Source organism: Pundamilia nyererei, unplaced genomic scaffold (genome assembly GCF_000239375.1).
Source record: "Pundamilia nyererei isolate P.nyererei 1_Seehausen unplaced genomic scaffold, PunNye1.0 scaffold00129, whole genome shotgun sequence".
In the NCBI taxonomy this organism is placed as follows: Eukaryota; Metazoa; Chordata; class Actinopteri; order Cichliformes; family Cichlidae; genus Pundamilia; species Pundamilia nyererei.
Window position 1 is genome coordinate 227,433 of NW_005187530.1, and position 21,533 is coordinate 248,965.

At 43.8% G+C, this 21,533-nt stretch overlaps 1 protein-coding gene across 2 annotated transcripts in view; it reads right to left on the bottom strand.

Annotated features, from left to right (window-relative positions):
- LOC102200040 (nuclear factor of activated T cells 1) overlaps window positions 1-21,533 on the bottom strand; it is a 61,007-nt gene that overhangs the window by 14,688 nt on the left and 24,786 nt on the right. For both annotated transcript variants that reach the window (XM_005743224.2, XM_005743225.1), the window contains 3 exons: window positions 15,601-15,656; window positions 13,457-13,589; window positions 4,647-5,300 (listed from right to left, as the gene is read on the bottom strand). In XM_005743224.2, the coding sequence (XP_005743281.1) occupies window positions 4,647-5,300; window positions 13,457-13,589; window positions 15,601-15,656 (843 nt within the window). The remainder of the gene's footprint in view (window positions 1-4,646; window positions 5,301-13,456; window positions 13,590-15,600; window positions 15,657-21,533) is intronic.

Here is a 21,533-nt window from a genome sequence, read left to right on the forward strand (position 1 = left end):
TAATCTAGAGGACTTCCACTCAAGTGCAAATGTATTTTTCTTCAGCAAGGACACCACTGAATTCCCTGGGTCCCATTAATGTACCTCCATTTTAACTCCTACACATCAGATTGTAAATCAGCATGTTTAACCACACTGTTATGTGCTTTATGAGAATTACTTCATGTATCCAGCTGTGTGCTGCGACAGGGTCTAAAGATTATTAGTAGTAGTATTATTACTATTATTTTTTATTTTTTATCACCAGCATGCTATCATCTTTTCCAGTGCTACTAAAATAACTACAATTAACAAGCTCATGGGATCAAGCAAAGCATTTACTTACACTTACACAGCTCATACCACAAGTTGATCTTCATATTTACCGAACAGCATATTCTCTAAAGTGCTTAGTAAGGCCTGTAGTATCTGATAATGGGCAATAAGAGCCAAAGCTGCTCAATTCACAGAGTAAAAATAATGGTTTTTAATCTTAATGAGAAGAAATTGAAGCTAATCTATTGCTGATCCCAGATGTGTAGTTGTTGATCCATAGCTTTGATGGTCTTAAAAGCCAAGCCAAGAGTGCACCCACCTATTAATTTTTCCCATGACTGTAAAACTTCTGCAGCAAGCCCAAACTTTTACTTATACTTCACCACGTCAAGGGCTGCCAGGAAAACGGGATTCCTAATATGAGAAGGCAGCAATAACAATAACAGTAAAATATCCACATCCTCTTTGTGGCCATAAATAATAAAAAAGCCATCACGCGTTTTCTTGTACCCGTCAATATCACTATGTGTAGAAGGAGACTATGTTCTAGGCATTGCACTTAACCACAAGACAGCCTTTCTTTCTGTATACTATTAGCTGAAGCTTGACCTGCTCCCAAAAGGCCAGCGGGTCAGAGGTGGAGTGGTGTGAAAGCACACGATGTCACTTACAGTGCTTCCACATCTAAGCCGACCAACTAATAGCGAAAAAACACGCATGCACGTATACTATACTAATGCTGTCTAAACATACAGGAGTAGCCCTGCTTTAGTGAGTCCCATTAGGCACTTCAACCCCCAAATCTTGCAGTCTTCTGCCCCCCCCCCACCCCAATGAAGCCTTGCGGCACACTCCAATGTTAGCGACTCAGCATGTTTTCAGCGCAGTGAGGACGCACGCTCAATCATCATTAGGGGTTTTGCGGAGTCCTGGGGTCTGGGCACCTTGCCAGGATGTGTAAAAGTTTCCATGAAGAATGCTTTGAGTTGCCTTCAGAAGCACTGGTGGTGGACAGAGATCCTCGGGAAGGCTAGAATTCCGCTTTTGTTGCTGGGGGTTGGGAGTTGGGCAGCGAAGGAAGGAGAGAAGGATCAACAACAATTCTGTTTTCAGTTAGTAAAAAGCACACTAGCTTTGAATTGAGGAGGAAACAATCGCAATCCCCCCCCCCCACCACCACCAACGCTCCCATCTAAAAAACTACCTTGCAACACAAGGAAACCAGAGCACATATGTCAAATGTCAGAAATCAGCAGAGGCTGGTTTGCACTCTCTGTTTTTCTTATTTTAGGGAATAAGGGCCCTCTGTTTCCCAGAGAGGCAGGTGGTAGAAATCTGGCTCTCTGATTAACAGTAGTTCCTTTGCTGCGTGCTGCATTCAGTTACATTTCATGATATCACCCATCACAGCAGCAGCTAATGAGACAGGACACACGGCAGCAGCCTCATAGGCCCTGAATGCCTCACACTGCCAACACATCGCCTCTGCTCTACTCTACTCTACTCGCAACCACAGCAAAATACCTATAAACAGCAGGAACAGGTTTCCAAGGCAAGAAAAATAAGTCTCAGAATAGTAGCTTAGGTTTGTGTAACCCGTGTTTTTCATATGTAGACCAAGATATGTCACAGGAAGCGGTGTCACCAGAAGTGCGCCTTAAAATATATGACAAAAACATGCTGTCATTAAAGCTTTTTTTCTTTTTTTCTTTTTTGGCTTAATTAGTTCAGCTAACAAGACAAACGTAATCCTTCAGACCGAGTTATTCATAAAATTCTATTTGTGTACCCACTGATCTCATTTGACTGCCATTTTTCTAGCTCATAAAGTACAGATAGCGGGCTGCGAGTAAGTACGAAATGTCTGAAATCTTTGCTTTTACAAGAGCCCCACTATGAGTTGTTTACCACAGTGAGTCAACAATGCAACAAGGCGTAGTCGCCTAGCAGAAGGGTGTTTCAGCCTCTTCTCGCCTCCATTCCCTAAACCACGCTGATATTTGGCCTTAATTCCAGGTAGGAGAAGTGAGGCTGTAAGCGGGTGAGAGCCAACATGCCACTGAGTGAAAATGGGAGCTCCAACGGTGATCTGACTGCCAACTGGAGTCTTCCCATAAAACCTCATTGCAGAAAAAACAAAAAAGAACCATCATATCATGGCTCACACTGAAGTTAGTAAAGCTTCTATCGCAGCAGAGGGAAGAGTTCAGCACTTTACAATGGAGACTGTGTCTACGGCAGTTAGGGGTGTTTACATCTCAGACCCCCTCCCTGCTAACCCAGCTCCTTACGGTACAGTAGCTCACCGTTGATAAGTTGAGTGATTTCTCAGGGGCTGTGTAAAACCTGGGCCCAGCCAGAGAGACACATTTCCTCTGGCTGATGAGAGTCGGGAGGCCTCAGTGTTAGGGCGTGGGAGGTGCACTGCTCTTGGGGAAGATCAAGTGTGCTCCTGCCGACTCCAAATCACGGCCTCCCCAACTGCTTGGGAGGAACGCTTTTTCTCCATGGCCGGTGTTAAATCACCGCTGCCGCGGTGAGGTCATCTGCTAGTCTTCTTTCTTTAATTGAGCTTGCTAACACACGGCTGTAATGCGTACAGACGGGGGAGTGAGACGCCGGGTTGAGCTGCCTTCCGATCCTATTTATTTTAGCTCAGGGCTCATTTGAGGGGTTTTGGATAGGGTCGGGCCTTGGAGCAGCAGATGCCTTGGCAGTATGCTGTTACCACCGCACACTTACCAGGACTCCAAGAGTTTACCACAGATGCTTGCACAGACGTTAGGTGATGTAAACGGCAGCACGCTGAGGTTTTCAAGGGGCTGCCTCACTGTCTTTGGTCAATCAATACACATTCCTGTGCGTCCTTAATGTAGCTATAATCGCAGGCTGAATACATTTGGCCACCGGGCGGGTCGGAGGAAGACCGAGCTTGCTAAAGTGACAGAGGATGGAGTAGCGGGGAAGAGAAACAAGGTTACTTGGATGAGCACTGCCACGTCGGTTGGTGTAAAAGGACCCGTTTGGCAACCGTAGTAGAAAACTCAAAATAAAGCTATCGTTTTACTTTATTCAATTAATGCCCACGTGAACGCTTCTGCTGCCGTAATTATTGAAAGCAACAAGAAAGGATTCAGCTTACATCTCCAGACAGTCCAGATTTGTATGAATTCAAAGAGGAAAAAGTCTAAAAGATTTATTTACTTTTGTTGTTTTTTTTAGAGGAAAGAGAAAGTTTCAAATCAGTTTATAGAGCTGATAAGGGGCAGACATCCCTCCTGTGTCTGTATTGTCTGTTTATGAGATAATGACTAACGGGACTCATCAAGACTGACAGATATGCTGACAACTGCTTTTCAACTCAATTACAGTTCCACAGCAAAACTCCCCAGGTCCCCTCATGCCTATCACCCCTGTACTCCCAGAGCTGTTGAGTGAATGCGTATGAGCTCATACACACACATGCAACAACATTAGTTTACTGAACAAAAGGTGCACAGGAAGGGTGATATTCCTGAGTTCAATGCGGTGGCGCCTCCCTCCCCTCTCCACCACCTCTAGTAGTTTGCAGGCAGATTTTAACAGGTCAAGCTGGCTGGATGCCAGGGATGTGCTCTATGGATATATATCATAACAGCAAGTGGAGCTTCTGCTAACACAGATAACAGGTTGCTGCCCTTAGAGACACAATGTGCGATGGACACAGGAGGCAATAAACCCAACCATATGGTCTCTTGGGTGTGACTGGTTTCATTGCTAGAGGGAGACTGGTGACCCCACAGTCTCCCCTGATGACGACAGCTGCATGGTGTGGACTCCGTGGGGAAATGACGGGAAAACAAAGCCTCTGCCTCCTGCGTCCCAGCATCCCTCCCAGATATTTGGGGGTGGCGATGAGGAGGGGGTGGGCCGGCTCAGGAAACCCCTACCCATTGTTTTGCTTCCTTCATTAGTCGTTGTGTCAACAGTTTGGATCGCTACGCGTGTGCCACTGTTTTTGTTCGGCTGCACCCCGGCTGACCCCAGTGCTGTGATGTTTTGACAGATTGTTTCAAAATCCCATCAAGGCAATTTACCCTTTGAAAGTCAAGCGGCCATTCGGACAACATAAGCTGGCCGGCACATTAAAACCAAAAGCAAATAAATCCGCTGGGCCTAAAATTAAACAAATCTGACGTAAATATGCTGCCAGAATTTTTCTCAGGAAATACTCTGAGGTGCAATAGGGTGCGGCCGTGCGTGAGGGCTTGCAGATAAGAAAAAGCTGTTAAATAAATGTGATGTGTTGCCCAAACAGCCAATTTTGGCACGGACAGTGATCTCATAAAGAGAAACGTATAACTTTATTTAGTTATTATTCTGGATAATGTGCATACACTGCAGGAACTCACCGTCATCTAGGTACATCTGGTCCAGTTCCTGGGGCTCCTGCTTGACGGTGATGGCCATCGAAGGTGGGCTGGCATCCTCAGGTAGCAAGCTTGGTGACCTCCCTCCAGCTTGGGCTGAGCCAACTGGGCTGTAGGCCTGAACGAATGGGCTCTCCGCAGGCCCAACTGGAGTGGAAGGGTGGGACGCTGGGGAAGATGAGGGGCTGCTGTTGGTATAGATAGGGTGGTAGTTATGGCGTCCTGGGCTGTTGAGGTGGTTGGGGCTACCCTGGGAGTGGAGCAACCCTAGAGAAGAGTTGTTATCTGGCGAAGATGGGTGGGCGAGATTAGGGTGGCCAGGGTTGTCCTGAATAGGGGGCGCTACCATGGGTCCCGGTGGTGCTGCTGCGTGGGTGGGGCTGTTGGGGAGGCACTTGCTGAATGCCACAGGAGACAGGTCATGAAGGGTGGGGCTTGAACTGGGGGGTGACGATGGCATGGCAGCATGGCGAGGTGGGCACGAAGGGTAGCCCCCAACCAGGCAGGCTTCAGGGTCAGCCACAGGCATGATGGGAGTGAGTCTTGGCTGGCTGTAGTAAGGAGTGGAATGCATGGAGAGCCCCACGGTACCCAGAGAATCATATTCATCGTGGGGTTCTGTCTTTATGATCGGCACTGATGGGGGAAAGTAGAAAGAAAGAAAGAAAGAAAGGAGAGGTTATAAAACGTGCAGGGAATCCACGTGGCGCAGTGAGCGTATGACTGAGGCTGAGTAAAGCATCGAGCAGGCAGAACTGCGCCTGTGATACCCTTTATAATCCAAACAAACAACCACCAGTGGATCTGGGCTCAGCGTCAACTTGGCAGAGTCCTCTAACAGAGAAATCCTTACGCCTCCTCTTTTGCCACCCATCTTTACCACACCGTGAAAAAAAGCAAAAGAATAGGGAGGAAAGAAAAATGGATGAGTCATCAGTGTGGAAAGCCACAGCTGGCTCTAATAATGAATAGGACCTATTTTCTTTGGACTCTCCTCCAGCTCTGATATCCAATAAAAGTACTTTAAAGCAGTGGAGTGCTGCTGTTGCTGCTGCTGCTGCTCTGGACCCCCAGGTTTCCTCCACACTCCAGAAGTAATTGTTTCTCTCAGGACCAAAAAGATAGTGGTGGTGGTGGGGTGGGGGAGGGTGGGGAAGGGGGTGAAAAAAAGGAGATGATTTGATTTTGATTAGGCTGCCTGAGCTGCTTAAGAGGTTGCAGAGCTGTGCCTGTGGTTTCAGGAGCTTCAGACCTCAGCTAATGCAGAGAGTGCAGTGACCCCATTTGATCATCCTGCCTGCTCCCTTCTAACTTCTAATCCAGTGCAGACTGTCTGCGTTGTTTCCTGATTACTTCTGACTGACAGGTATCACATACTTCCTCTTCACTGTCAAGAAAGGTTTTCTATTAATTGAAAATTTCAATCACAATCCGAAGCCTTCATAAACAGCGGCGTGTTTATGGACCGGGTTGAGTGACGGAGAGGGATCCATATTAACAAGCTCACTGCTGAGTTATTACATAAGTACACATGCACAGGCTGTGCCAGCACAAAAGTAATAGGCCCGTGTTAAGATACCCAAATGCACAGCAAAGGCTTCTGAGTCACAATGGACATACTGTTTATTCCTAGCAATTGTTAAAATGTGTTAATGGGTGTGGTGACTGTTTGGTGCCAGCCATTAAAAGTTTTTGGCTAAATGTACTTCGTAGTGACATTTACTTGAAGCTGTCAATATGAATAAGATGTCTGTGTGTATGATTTTTGTACATAATAGAACCTTTCTCTGACAAAAAAAAGGCAAATTGTCCCTTACTGTGTCAAAAAAAAAGACATCTAGGTATGCGAGAGTTTGGTCTGAAAAGGCACCAAACGCGTCTGTAGCCTCCGGGGTGCCGAGCTACAGAGCAGCGATAACGTGGCAGGGAACACATTTACGTCAGCCTTGTCTGCTTTCAGAGCCCAGAGACCAGGCTTGGTGTCTGGGGCAGCACGGTGAGGCGAGTCCCATGATGCACAGGCCTCCTCTCCGTGGCCTGGGGAATAACAAGTGAGTCACATGCTCACACAACATCCACAGTTACTTCCCTCCAGATTGCCTTTGTCTCCTGTGCCTTTTTCTCTGGTGTGAATGGACAGAAGTGTGCCAAGGAGCCGAGGGTGTGATATCAGAGTGGAAATGTCATAAAATGAGACCATTTTCATATTTTAGCTTGGGGTCCCGATCTGCATTGCTGCCTCTAATTTGAAACACATTTAACCTTCTGCCTTATGAAATCAGTCAAAAAAACAAAAGTCCCGTTAAATATTTAAAGAACATCGCGCTTAACGGATCCTGAAAACTGATATCTTGTTTCAAATGTCTCCTTGCAAAAGTTAAATGAAAAAAATAAAATAATTACAATATATGAAAGTTGCATACGTCCACAGTAATTTATTGCATGTACAGATGCCTTTCACCAAAGATTGCTGTCATTATTTAAGTATCTGAGCACATGTGACATATACAGCAATTGCAACCTCGCTGTCTTCTATTCTTGGATTATGACATTGACCAGCTGCCAGAAAGAGTGTTTTTACAGCTTTATCTTTTCATCCTATTAGACATTTTTACGAAATTGTGTCATAATTAGTGTATAAAGTCTGGCGTTATAGCCCAACATGTGTTTTGTAAGCTCACCATGACCTTGACCTTTTAAAACCAAGTTCTAATCAAGTTGTCCTTGAATCCACATTTGGGCCTGGTGCAACGCCATTCCTCATTTCGCATTCAGCATAATGGGACGGCTGTTTGACATGTTTGACTTATGTAGGAAAAGGCTGTTCATTAAGAGTAAAGGAAATTCTAAGCATTGTTTTTACATTAAGCAAAACCTCCACCTGCCTGTTCTCCAAAGTTGCAAACATTTTCTCCAAAATTCATACTCCTCCCTCCTCGATTTATAAACAGACGTGTTTCCTCCAGCTTGGTACATCTCTGTGTCTCATTTCAACTTTATATGAGAACTGAGAAAACAGATTCACCGGGCCCAGTGCAACTTCAGCTGGCTTCTATTTCCTCCCAACCTGTGGGTTATGGCCCACAGACTGTTGATGCTCCGCACATGGTTTTCTCTCCATTTCTGGCAGTTTTCCCTTCTGTCTGCTTGTATTGAACTGATCAGGAATGATCTAGGTATTTTACTGAGCACTTGTTTCCTCTGATGGGAATAGGGACAGTGATGTGTGTCTGTATCTGTTTATTTCATTAAAAAAAGCAAGCAAGGCTTATGTGAGCTTTATAAAACACTTTCTAAAGAAGAGCATCTGTACTTCTGGACAAATTCAAGAGGTATTTTAGGTTCTAACACTCTTTTCCACTGGTAAAATATGATACTATTATGCCACTGTGAAAAACATTTTAAGAAATTCTGGACACACCTCATACTATCGGCATGAATCTCCCGTGACATTTAACATGGAGCAGGTGGTAGTTCATTAACTCAAAGGTACCTCGTGCACCATGTCCCACTGTGTAGGCAATCTGGACACACAGCATACCGTGGGCTTTGGTATACTGTAGGTTAGTGTAAAAACACCCAAAGCTGCAGACCTGACAGAAACAGTTCAGTCATTGTCCAGATTTTTTTTTCTTTAGAAAAACATGACTGTGCAAATATTTACAACAAAAGATCAACGTGTGGCTCATTAACTTTTCCTGTATGTGTCACAGAACATGTTTCTGGCTCTACCCTCTCCAGCTCCAACCACAGACTGATGCAGTGATGGTGGGGGAGAGTAGGCAGCCATTTGCGTTAAGAATAGAATTTGATATTACAGAGGAATCTCCAAACGGCCTGTAAAAATAAAGGGGTTCCGAGAAGTTCTTCGCCCGAGCTTTGGTCACTGCCAGCATTTTTTTAGCATTTGTTGTTTAATGTGGTTGGTGAAAACTGTTTCTTATTTCAAGAGCAACACGTCACATCTCTACACACGCAAGAATTATTGGACGGGAGCTCGGAAAAGGGAAGCTCATTCTGGGAACCAGACGACAGTTGTTCTGCATGTACATCTCATCATCACAGACAGGCACTTAGGCTTCAACCGCAAATGCTGCTGATGGTATATTTAAACAATAGCAGTCTTCTCGACTCATCGGCTAAATGCACCTATACCTCATAATCAGTTCATCCCGATGGAGAAACATTTTTTCCATAACTGGTATAACTCTTTTTTTCTAAAGATTCTAAAAAATAATCTTTATTTTGTTCTGTAAAGGGAAAGGTCAAGTTCTTGTATTCACTTGGACACAGGCGGGGGTTGCTTTGTGTATATCATAGACTGCATATAAAAGATAGCTATCTGGTCTTTAAGTCTAACGTCATTAACTATGTCTGGGCCCAAACACTGCTGCAGGTCTCCAAGTCAAACGATCACTGCAGCATTACTGAGAGTTGAAAAACTGTCTAAATTCTTTCATCTGTAATAAAATGATCAGTGTGGCTGCTCTACCAGGTGTAACAATTAAGTTTAACATCCAGGCATCCATGAAGAAGTTTAACGGAGTTAGAAGTTAGCAGGGAGTTAGCTCGCTAGCTTCCATCTAAATATAATATACCATGTTCAGACTGAGGGATTTCTGAAACAAATTAATACGTACAGCTCTGCTATCACTTCCAACATAAATGAAGACAGAAAACTAAACAGCAGTGAGTTTTGTAGGGTTACTGAAGTTGGGCTAGCTGGTATATAATGATGTGCTACGTGATCGCTAGCAACACATCTATGTTAGCATAATATAAACAGTAAAGCTGGAGGATGAACGCTAACAAACGGAGGACTTTTTTCCACTCAATAAAAGTTTAGGTGAGGGTTCCCGATGGTTAGGTGCAAATACAATCTCATGGCAGGATGCTGTAAACGGATCAAACTTCAGTCAGGAAAACAACTTAGATAATCCATTCACAATACGAGGTTAGTCATTAATATACTGCTGCATGGGCTGAGCTGTAATTACATTGTAAGGTTTAAAAAACTCAGCTTTAAATTGAAGAGTGGTAACAAAAACCGAGAGAGGCCGACAGTGATCACTGACTGTTTTTAGGGGCTTGTTGAGATTAAATAGAACAAGATACAAAGCATTAAAACATGATAAAAGCACAACAGCCTTATTAAACGCAGAGTAGTTTGGGCCCGGAAGCAGGATTCATCACGTCATCACTTAAAGACCGGATAGCCTTTTGATGTGAAACATGACTATATTTGGACTAGTAGTTTGGTTGCTGAATTATCAACTAATACTATGAAGTTTGGTTATCAAGGGTGTCTCCTGAGATACCTTCTAACTGCAAGCATATAAATAATATACTGAAATTTTACTCACCAAAACTGGAACGCAGACTTCTTAGATATGCCGTTGATGCAATTGTGTGCACAGAAAGTCATATGAGCGACACCACAATCAGGACAGAGAAGTCCAGTTTAGCCTAGCAGACAGCTAACAGTCCAGCTAGCAGCAGCCAAATGTCAGTCACAGTTGTCCCAAATAATGAAACTTTAAGCCTTAACATAATGTGATACATAAATTTTATATAATAATAACGGATTTGATTTATATAGCGTTTTTCAAGGCACCCAAAGCGCTTTACAATACCATTCACTCGCTGGTGGAGGAAAGCTACAGTTGTAGCCACAGCTGCCCTGGGGCAGACTGACAGAAGTGAGGCTGCCATATCGCGCCATCGGCCCCTCTGGCCAACACCAGTAGGCGGGAGGGTAAAGTGTCTTGCCCAAGGACACAACGACCAGGAGCCACGTTTGCCCATATAGTCAGAAATGAGGAATTAGACATACAGACCAAAACAGTTTTTGCACTATTTCTGCTAAAATTTAAGTCTATTGGTATTACCGACCCATCAGGTTGCGGCAGACAGCCGCCCTTCCCTGAGCCTGGTTCTGCCGGAGGTTTCTTCCTGTTAAAAGTGAGTTTTTCCTTTCCACTGTCACCAAAGTGCTTGCTCATAGGGGGCCATATGATTGCTGGGTTTCTCTCTGTATGTATTATTGTAGGGCCTATCTTATAATATAAAGCACCTTGAGGCAACTGTTGTGACTATGACTGTGTTGTGTTGTGATTTGGCGCTGTATAACTATATTGAATTGAACTGAACTGAATTATTACCTTCCTTAGCAGCCAGCCTAAAGGAACTGCAGTATTTGGCACTTCCTCTAACAGTTTCCTGCTTTGTATACACAATTTACCTCTTCCTCACTTACATAGAGCATGTCCATTTTTTTGCACTATATTAGCATGGCAATGTCTCAAAATTCCACAGCATCCATCTATTGCTATCTTTCCACTGCATCTGACGGGCCTAATATAAACTTCTTAATTAACAACAGAGGCAGTGAACATACAGATCTGCTGAAATAATGATGCCTGTTGAAATAATATGTCTGGTGTACTTGCGGGGCAAAATATAGCAAACAGTTTGTTTGTTTTATTATCCCCCCCCTCCAGATGCGTTTTGTTCTTCAAATGCAGGTATCAATGTTTAGCCGCAGTATTGCCAACCACATATGCATTAGTGTCAAAGAATAACAAGATGGTCACATGACCTGAATGGAAAATAAAGGTGGTTTTCACTAGCATCTGGGTCCCAGAGAGTGTTTGCTTCATCCTTCCGCTGTTTTAAACAAGTTGGGCTATTTTAAGGTTTTGGTTTGCTTTTTATAGATGAACAGACAGCAGAGTGTGAAAGAAATGTTCTTTCTAAACAACGTCAGAGACCACAACTGTGCTTGAAGTGGGACATAGGGCCGGAAGAGTCTTTTCATACGAGCGAGCAAAAAAAAAGAAGAAGTAAAAAAAGTGTCGACAGCAATGTGTGTCTATGCGTGTGTGTGGGTGTTCTCCTCCGCAGCCCACCCCGAGTACATGGCCGCAGTGTTGGTTGTTTCACTCACTGTTGACACACACACACTGAAACCCTCAAAAGCAAACAGCTTCACTAGGGTTTCCTCATTCTCTGCTGCAGTATTGAAACTGTGAAACTATTGCAGTCATCATCACTGTGCACAGTCTGTTTGTGATAATTAGAACAATTTTAACATTGTGGTCAAAAAAAATAAAACCAAAGTTTTTACCAGGTAGATCACAACTATGGAACTCAAGCTCTGTGTTCTGCTTCACCTGCTATCTCCCAACAGAGTCTCTGTTTTTCATATGATCAGCTGTACTTTTTTAATGCGTATGCTGTATCTGAAAATAGAACTCAAAACCCTTGTCGTGGTCGCTTTGGCTGTAACACTTGTAAGTTAATTAAACTTCTTTGACAAGACATGGGCCCTGCTTGTGTGGTCCATGCTGTACTTGTGGTTTATTTGGCAGCAAAGGAAAGAACACAACAAGCCATCTTTTAATTAGAGCTGCGTGCACGCTCAGAGAACTGACTTTGAGATGCGCCATGGATGTTGAAAAGCCTTTGCATCTCCTTTTCTCTCTGTCTCTTTCTATATGAAACGGATGAGCAGCTATATATGGCCACAGTTTGTCTTGTCCCACACTTGTCCGGTTACCCACAATGCACTTGTTCATCATATTATCAGGCATCTCCAAATAGGGCTGTGCTCTATTTGTTCTCAGAGCCTCATCCAAAATCCTGATCACTTATCTCCCGAGGCCATAAATGCATCTGCTGATAATCTAAATGTCACATCTTATTAACAGCTCTGGTCTTTAAACACATTGCTTGCCTGCTATCCCAGAAGCATTAGACCCATTAGGCTCTGATCAATGAAAACAAGATACCACTGTTTTGATCTAATGGATTTCGCTGGTTATCACAAGGGGAATGCGTGCCTTGTAAAAGCACGGTTACTGGTTAGAATTCCAAAACCGACTCGAGCAAATGAGCTGCAGCATTTGCTAAGTCTGCCTTCAGCAACTACTGTTTAAAGAGGCAGAAGAGTTCTCCGGTGTCTTGAAAAGCTCTTAACTGCGTCGGTGCCGCTTCTCAGCAGACCAACAAGCAAAGGACTTACTATGGCACCATATTTGGAAAGCTGCGGCTTGAAAGAGCAAACCGGCGCAATAAAATAATGCTATTCTCGTGGGATGCTTGAAAGCGATACTGAAGATGATATTTCACCTGTGCCTACTGTGAAGAGCAAATAGCTCGCAATGTAATTTCGAGGCTGAACTTTTTAACTCTTAACAATACATTCTTCAAATTCCAACGTGAAAGCCATCTATAAACACTGAGGCTTGTGATAAACACACACACACACACACACACACACACACAGAGGTATTTCTGGGTTTTCAGGTTGCTACATGAATGATATGGCAAAGCAATGGCTGGCTGTGTGTGTGTGTGTGTGCGTGGATGTTTTTTTGTCAATTCATAAGTGTGCTGGAAGAGAATGTGTGGGGCCGGGTGTGAAAGTCAGGTCGCTGGGAGATTGACTCCTCTACATCAACAGTGCTCGGAGGCTCTGTCACTCAGTAGGTGCACCTCATAGCTGGGGAACGTGCTGTCACTGCAGAATAAACACACTTCACACCTCCTGCACTCGCTCAGAGGCTTCAGCCAAGTGCTGCCACTTACAACGTCAAAAACATTCACAAAAAAAAAGGGGGGCTACAAATTTCACGTAGCACTTTAACGGCTGAGGTAAAATAGGACGAATGGCTGTCAAGATGTGAAAAGGCACACAGTTGCAATAAAGAACGCAAAGCGTGCAGCTTGTGCAAAGCATAGGAGTGTTGCAGTGTCACTGGTAATAGAAAAGGTGGGTGGATGATTATTACCATTTGGAGGAAGGTAGGTAAAGCGCTGGGACTGGCTCCTCTTCCTCTTGCCGTTGCAGACGTAGAAGTTAACCTGCACCGAGCTGGATATTCTCTGGTTTCTATATGGCGGGATCTCCACAACAAGAGCGTTCTAAAACAGAAATATGATATGATAATAAAAACTCAGGTGTGAGACGTCATTTTGATTTTCACACTTCCTCTTAAATAACCAACTTCTTTTTAGTACTTTGTGCTTTGTAGTTTAAACTTTTTATTTCTTGCTTTGTCTCAAATTTAGGCTGAGGCGTTTTTGCATCTTTGGAAAGCTTGGGATCACCACGATATTTTCAAAGGAAGTTCTGCAAATTCAAAAGACTGGAAAGACTACACAGCATGGGTTTATAATGACTGTACACCTGTGGGAATTAAGAGGTTAATCAACAGCTATGTTTGTTTTGCAGTTGGCCAGTATTCAGGATACTGTTTCCAAGAGGCTGGACTGGGAGCAGGTCTAAATGAGCACGTCTGGACTGTGTAGATGCAGCACGAGAGCTCAAGAGGTTGGTCCAGTGCCTGTGTTTGTCTCTGAGGAAAACCCAGGAGCTTTAGCATCGTCCCTGTACTGCACGAGAGGAGGGAGGCAGCCAGCTTATTTGTTTGTACAGCCGTGCCTTTGCTGGCTTGCCTGCTCGCCTCCTCTGCATCGATACACCACAGCAAGTCTGTATGGATATGAACTTGCAAATATATTGAGAACATTGCAAAAAAAAATGATCCCGGGGCAGCTGTGACTCTCCTCTAGATCTAAACAGGCTCAGAGTGAGGCATTTTTCGACAGAGAGCAGGTTTCTGTTGGTCATTGCCGCACTTGAAGGAAGGTGGGAGGGACGGGTTGGTGGGGGAAAGTCGGAGGTGAGCTCAGCACCAGTCTACCCTCCAGATAATGACAAAGAAAAACATGCAGGTGGCAGACTTTAGGGTGTTAAGTGCGTGCGCGCCGCTTTCCCTCGCTTCCCAACCCCGTGAAAGTTAGCACACTCTCGATGGCAATAAAAACACAGTCGAGCAGGCAGTCAGACTGGAGCACTTTAGAGTAGTCTAGTCGCAGCTGGCATAAGAAGAGGGCCTGTTCTCGCTCGCTGTCTCTAAGTAATTGTTTATTAGATTTACAAACACACTGTAAGATTTGTGTTTTATCAATGCTGACTGCTAATTTTCCAGCATCCGGGACTCTAGCCATCACGCATCAGCCGGCCCTGCGGAGCAATTAGACATCACACTCCATATTTGTCCTACTGATGCAACCGAGTCATTTACCCAAGCGAAACAGCAGCGGCAAGCCAACGACAAACATCCCGACTTGCAGACTTTAGTTGGGGATAGTTAACTATGTGCGAGTGTAAATCACCTCAGTTAGTTTACAGTGGGTTGACACAGTTGATGAAAAGAATCGGCATTTCAAAACATACTGTCATCCTGCACAAGCAAACAGGTTCTGTTCTTGACTCTGTCCACAGTAAAAAGCAGGCCTAATGAACCTTGATGAAATCTTAATTAAGTCCAGAGCTCAGGCAGCTCCCTGTGACACATAGAAAAACATTTGCCTCATTCCCTCTGTTGACGATTCCCTTTTCGCTTGCTTCTACATTAACAGTCCGACCGAGCGTCAGTTAAACGAGTACACTGGTTTATTTTCTCATTACCACCCTCATGAAAGGCAGCAGGTAGGGTGCGATTTGCACTTGGCTGCACGGTCTCAACGTAGATGAAGTGTTTGAGCCCAATTCAGCAAACCTCACTGTGAACTAAACGTCTGGCTATGCTAGGAGGATTGTGTGTGTGTGTGTGCGTGTGTGTGTGTGTGTGTGTGTGTAACCCATACATGTGTATCTTCATGGATTAGATGCAAAAACAACATGACAGCCTGTGTCTAATTACTTCCAAGAGGATAAGGAGATTTTGTGAAAATTCCATTCAGGATTGCATCGGCTAAACATCATTGTCTATGTTGCAATTTGTAATAACTTAGCAAAGGTTACATCATTACAGGGGACAGATGAGGAAGAGACAGAGAGAGGAAAAGGAGAAAAAGTCTCACGGGAAGGTGGGACTGGAGACGGCACGAGCATTTCAAATAAATCATGCTGGTAAGGTGCACTCACTGATTTGATGGAGTCCTTGTCAACTTTGGCTTCCGTCTCCCAAAGATGATGCCCATCTGTTTTGCAAAAAGACAAATGCATTATTTAGCGGAGGCCCTTACAAACTGCATCAACATATAGATGAGCTGGACCTCATTTGGAGTGTGGCTACAGACTTTTGGATTTGGGGAAAAAAAAACATCAAGGTTTCAAGTTCTTGTTGATATGTGCTGTTTTGGATCTTTTTATTTCATCAGTTTCATTTTCACACTGCCAAAGTCATCTCATTCAAACGTTTTTGTCACTATTCTTTCCTATAATAGACCTGCTCCTGTTCTCTCTAGTGTTTTTTCACTCCCCCTTTCAGGTTGTCTGTCACGCACCCTCCTCTTTGACATCTCTAAAATTAGAAACATCCTGTGTCACAGTGATGCTGAAAAGCTAGTTTATGCATGCATCACTTCTAGGCTGGACTATTCTAATTCATTATTATCAGGCTGTCCTAAAAGCTCCCAGAATAGCCTTCGGTTGATCCAGAACTCTGACTGGGACTAAAAAGAGTTCTGGATCACATATTTCTCCCATGTTGGCTCCCCGTTAAGCCCAGAATTGAATTTAAAATTCAATGACATGCAAGGTCTGGAATAATAAGGGAACATAAACAGAGCACTTGATTGTTGTGTTGGGGTTTCTTTCTAATACTGTAGAGTTTTTACGTTATAATAAAAAGCATCGTGAGACAATTGAAACTCGACCTGATCCAGGTTGTTCAGGACATCAACTCCAAAATCTCCATCGATCACCTGCTTATTCTACTTTAGCTACACCAGTTTCAATGCACCAGAGGGAGTCTGCCCTTATTTTGACTCTATTAAGTTGCTTCTAGTCGAATTTTTCAGATTTTATTATTTAATTATGAACCAAATATTCCCCTCTTCTTTCAGATGAGCTCCTTAGTGAATTGACAATTTATTAACTTTCATTTCTTAAAAACAATTTCAACAATTTTTGCAGCTTCAATGTAAGAATGTGTTGCTTATCTAAGTTTGAAGTGAAGACTTTAAGGTTTTGGACCAAAGCACAAAAAAAGGAGAAGCCGCTTTGGTATAGCCACGAGCCGGGTTGTGTTTGTTCTCTAACGTTCAACAAGGAATGCATCCTCTCTTTTCTTCATCTGTCTCTGTAAAGTTCTGCACTATTTCTGTCCCTTGATTAGATTTTTTTTCTTTTTCTATTTTGCTCCCCCTACTTCTTTTCCTCTCTTCCCCGCCCTTCTTCTCTTCTTGTTGTGGTGAGGTTTCCCCTCGCTGCCTCGCAATAAAAGGCCTGTGTGCCGCTGCAGCTGTTGGGAGCCTGCAGAAGCTCAGTTCACATTCTTTGCGTCCTCTTTGTGATTTCACGCCGCACCTTTGTGAACAGACGCTCTGGGCTCTGTTACGGCAATCAACACCAACCACACTGCAATTTTTCGCCTTCTTTTTTCAGCAGGAACCATGAGTCATTACTGCTGTCATGAATGACAGTGACACAGAACAGCTTTTGTTTCAGTGGCACACCAGGTGACGCAACTGTATGGATGGGTAGTGTGGCAGTGCTACTATATGTTAACAGGCGCAAGTAGGAGTTTGCAGATTAAACAGAGAACTAGAGTTGCAGCGTCAGGCGCAGGAAGCCATCAGATAAGATAATCAGAGACAGTTTCCACATAAACGACAGCAAAAGCCCAGCAGCTCTGGAAGATGTAAAACCCTTGTTTTTTTCCCCAAAGCATTATGTTTTTCACATCATGCACAGAGCGAGAGAATAAAGGATTCCAGTCACGGCTGGCTTATTATTGGTGAGATGTGGTAGTGGGGGCGGGTGGTCAGCTTTATTATTCAGAGAGTGAACATCAGTAGATATATCTTTCCAAAATGGCCATATTAAAACATGGGGGGAAGAGAAAAACAGACGGTGGAGAGATCAGATAAGGGTTTTTTTGTATTTGAAATGGGTGGAAATAAGAGTTGCATATGGAGAAATGTACCTCACTGCAATGGAGATGAAGTGCATGACTTGGGGAATAGCAGTAGCCAGGGGGCACAGTGTGTGATCCTGTGCATGTGGCAGATGATTGAGATACATGAAAGAATGAGGCAAAGGTAATGCAGTGTAGTTGTTCAGAGTATGGAAGGGCGATTAGAGCAAGCACAGGCTCAGGGAAGGTCAGAGAAAAGGGGAGAGACAGAGGCAGACAGAGATGAGCGTTCCTCATGTTACGTCTAGGGGAACCAAGAGGGAATCTCACCCGCCTCCGCTCTGGGAGACACTCCAAGAGGGAAACCTTAGACTCCGACGTCAACCCCAGCCTCCACTAGTAAACATGTTTTTCAAACTTTTCTCTCTGCCTCCCTCTTGATCTTTTTTTGTCTCACCTTTGGTAGCTCTAAATCAGTTTGTTCTGTCAAACTTTTTTCAAATCACACTGCATCGTATGAAGCAAAGCTAAGAGTTTGATGGAATTGGGATGGGGCCACCTGTGGCATGCTGTTTGGGTGATAACCACAGGACTTTCCATTCTCTCCATCTTCCCTGCAACATCTGCAAAACGCTTCTGTTCCTGACAACACCTCCTCTTTCAAGCAAAGTCCACCCACGCGTAATGCACGCACACCGATGCACACATATGCACACATGCAACCACAGCATCCTTTACCTTTGTTCTGGCCTTCAACTTGAATTATAACAGGGGAAGCACAAAAACAATAAGTGGCATATAAGAGCTGTGTCTGGAGAGCTCTAGGTACGGCATAATCTTGCCTTGGTCAAACAAAGAAGTGAATGAACACATGCATGCACATGGACAAATGGAAGCACGCTTATTTTTAGACTTTGTGCTCAAATGTTAACCAGGCAGCTTTTCTATATATGACTCACTCTTGCAAATCTAGTCCACAAAGACTAGCACTGCACAACCAGGACAACATGTTCATTCATCAGGCAGCTAGACAGCACGTAGGGTGAGGCCTCTTCGAGTCATTTCTTCTTCAGTTCCTGACAACAAACAATATCGTGTACCTGCCTGGTGACAACCTGGCAACAGAGCTGCTGTTGTAAAAAACCTCATAAAGTCCAAACCTTTCATTTGTGTTATTTCTAGTTTTATATACTATAGTCCTTCTTTTGTTACTACCTACCCAAGTTAAGAACCCTAGATAGCTGAGTAACAGTGTATCTGACCTCCCAATGAACTCACAGGTTTTAGCATTTGAGCGTTTTCTTTTTTCCTTTTTTAAATTTAACTTTTTTTTTTTATAGTGACAGCCAAAGGTGATTTTTTTTCCTTCCAAAAAGCATTGTGTAGTGCAAAACAGCTTCCACTGACCAAGTTCACTTCAGGATTTTTGAGAATGGAAACTATGAATCACGCGCTTAAATGCGGAGGTTGTCTTGTGAAACAACCCAGACATATTCTGCAGCTACGTCTCTTTTCCAGAGAAGATTATTTTAGAGTATTTATATCTCTTTCCTGTTTACCTATGTCAAGTTTATTTTCCATTTTATTGTGTCTCCATTGCCACCTTGAATGAAAATGCTTCAGTAATTTTATGCACATTTTTCACGGCATTCGCCTTGTTGCCCAATGAGGCGCAAAGCCAAAAAAGCCCAAAAGGGATTCCACCATGACTGATCCCAGCTGCGTTTCCCGTCTGGAGCAACTGGATTCTGCCAATCTAAGACCTGGTGAAATTGGAGAAATGTGGGTCTGCTTCAGATCGAGGGGCTTCCGTATAAATTACGACTTGACAGTAGATTTATGATGGGTTTATAGCCAGGAAGTGAGTTATTCTCGGTGTATAACAGGGAAAGCGTGAGCCGACGTGACCTGGGGTTGTAGCCTGAGGAGGATGGCGGTCAGCGGAGTGAAATTTTATGCTTCTTTTTAAGAGTCCAGCTGTGTGGCGCTGAGTTTGAAAATGATCTGAAGACTCAGAATGACGGTGGGAGGATCATCTGCACTTGTACATTTGGATAGTATTTGTAGAGTGGATAGCATTAGAAAGACATCAAAGCTTGCTGCTCTTAATGGTGTGTTGCATGTTATTTCACAGCCTAGCGTGAGTCACAGCGAGAACCGCACTTAGAAACTGAGCGAATGGTGAAAAAGAATGCAGGTAGATGATCATTTGATATATCAGAGCTGGGTCGCTCCAACAGCTTGCAGCCAAATCGGTCATAAAGACCCATGTAGTGAGCCACATTTCATTAAGGTATATCACTATTCTAATCAACTGGAGGGATATTAAGATGTTTCCCTGACAAAAATGGCCATCTTTCCACAGTTCGAGAGACTCTTCTGGCAATTACATGTTCAAACATGTCTAAAGAGAAGTGTAGAGGCCACAGGACAATGTAAACATTTTTCTGCTATCACACAACTGGGTCCTTTGATGTATAGATGTTCTCAAAGCCACTGCACAAATATAGCTTTAAACTGCAGATAAGAAACTTCCATTTCACACATTCCTCATGATGCTCTTCTAGCAAGGTGCTTGAGAGCTTAAACCAGCGGTCCCCAACCCCCGGGGCCTCGGACCGGTACCGGTCCGTGACTCGTTTGGTACCGGGCCGCGAAAGTTGAGGCTCAGGTGTGAAATGTATGGTTTTCAGGGTTTTTATCGGTTTACAGCGTTATTTTGTTATCGTTTTTATCGTTAACTCGGTTTTCCTGGGTCTTTTCACGTGTGTTATGAATAAATCTTCTTTTTTTCGGTACCGGTACTAGTTTTATTTTGTTGCATTTATCTGTGACACCTTAAAGGCCGGTCCGTGAAAATATTGTCGGGCAAGAACCGGTCCGTGGCACAAAAAAGGTTGGAGACCGCTGGCTTAAACCATTCTAGCAGTGATAAATAATTACTGATTTTGAAATTGAGGGCAGTATACCATCCTAATGAGACAGTAAGATCCCAAATCTCATGCCTGAAGCAGGGGTGGAGGTTGGTCTTATCGTGCCAAAGTGCCAGAACTATGAGCCAGTATGAGCCATGAAGGTTATTCTAGCCTGAAGCCAAAGGACAGTCTAGACATACTGCTACAAGTACAATACATCGACCAGTTTGTCTGGTGTTTAAACTTGCCCAGGGTGGAAGAGTTCAGCCAAGTATAAACAGTGCATGAATGAACTCTTAGCAGTTCAGGTCATAGCCTTCTTCAAACTATGAAGGTATGAATATCCAAACATTTCAGTCCGATGCTGAGGAGCTTTTACACATGAGGAATATTAGCTCGAGCTTACTGTAGTAGATCATGTTGTTCTAAAGTTACAGATTATGCTAGAGCTAAGGAAGCCTCTCTCCAGCCTGAGGCAGAGGTAGAGAGGACCAGACTTCTCCCTGCTGCAGACCAAGCTGCATGGTGCTGCTGAGCTCCAGGCAACGCTCCAGTCCTACCAGATGTAAAAACTATCCGGCTCACCAGGGAATTCCCTTACCTCCCCTCTGAGTCAGAGTGTAGGCTTTCCCCAGCTTGCTCTCTCTCCCTCTCTCTCTCTGTTTGTCTGTCTGTGCCTCTATTTTCCCTGCCTTTAGCACTCATTCCATCCATGGAAAGCAGGGCAAGCCAGAACACACATTGCAATAGGTGCGCCAGGTATGTCTTCCTAATCCAATGCCAAAAGAGCGGTTTGGGTATACCAAAAACACAGACACAAAACGCAATACTAATAACAGAAAACTGAAGCAAAGTCAACAATGCAAAAAAGATGGAAAGTTTCACAAATGCCCATATTGTGGTTCTGGGAAAGGCACTACTCTGTGCTGAGCAGAGAGCAAAAATGACATAGATTGTTATTATTATTACTATCAACAAAATTACTCTTGAAAGGAGTTTTTAAACTGCAACAGAAGACGAGCACCTATGTTCCTACAGTCTGAATATCTTGCACTATCTGATGGAGCAAAACCATACATACA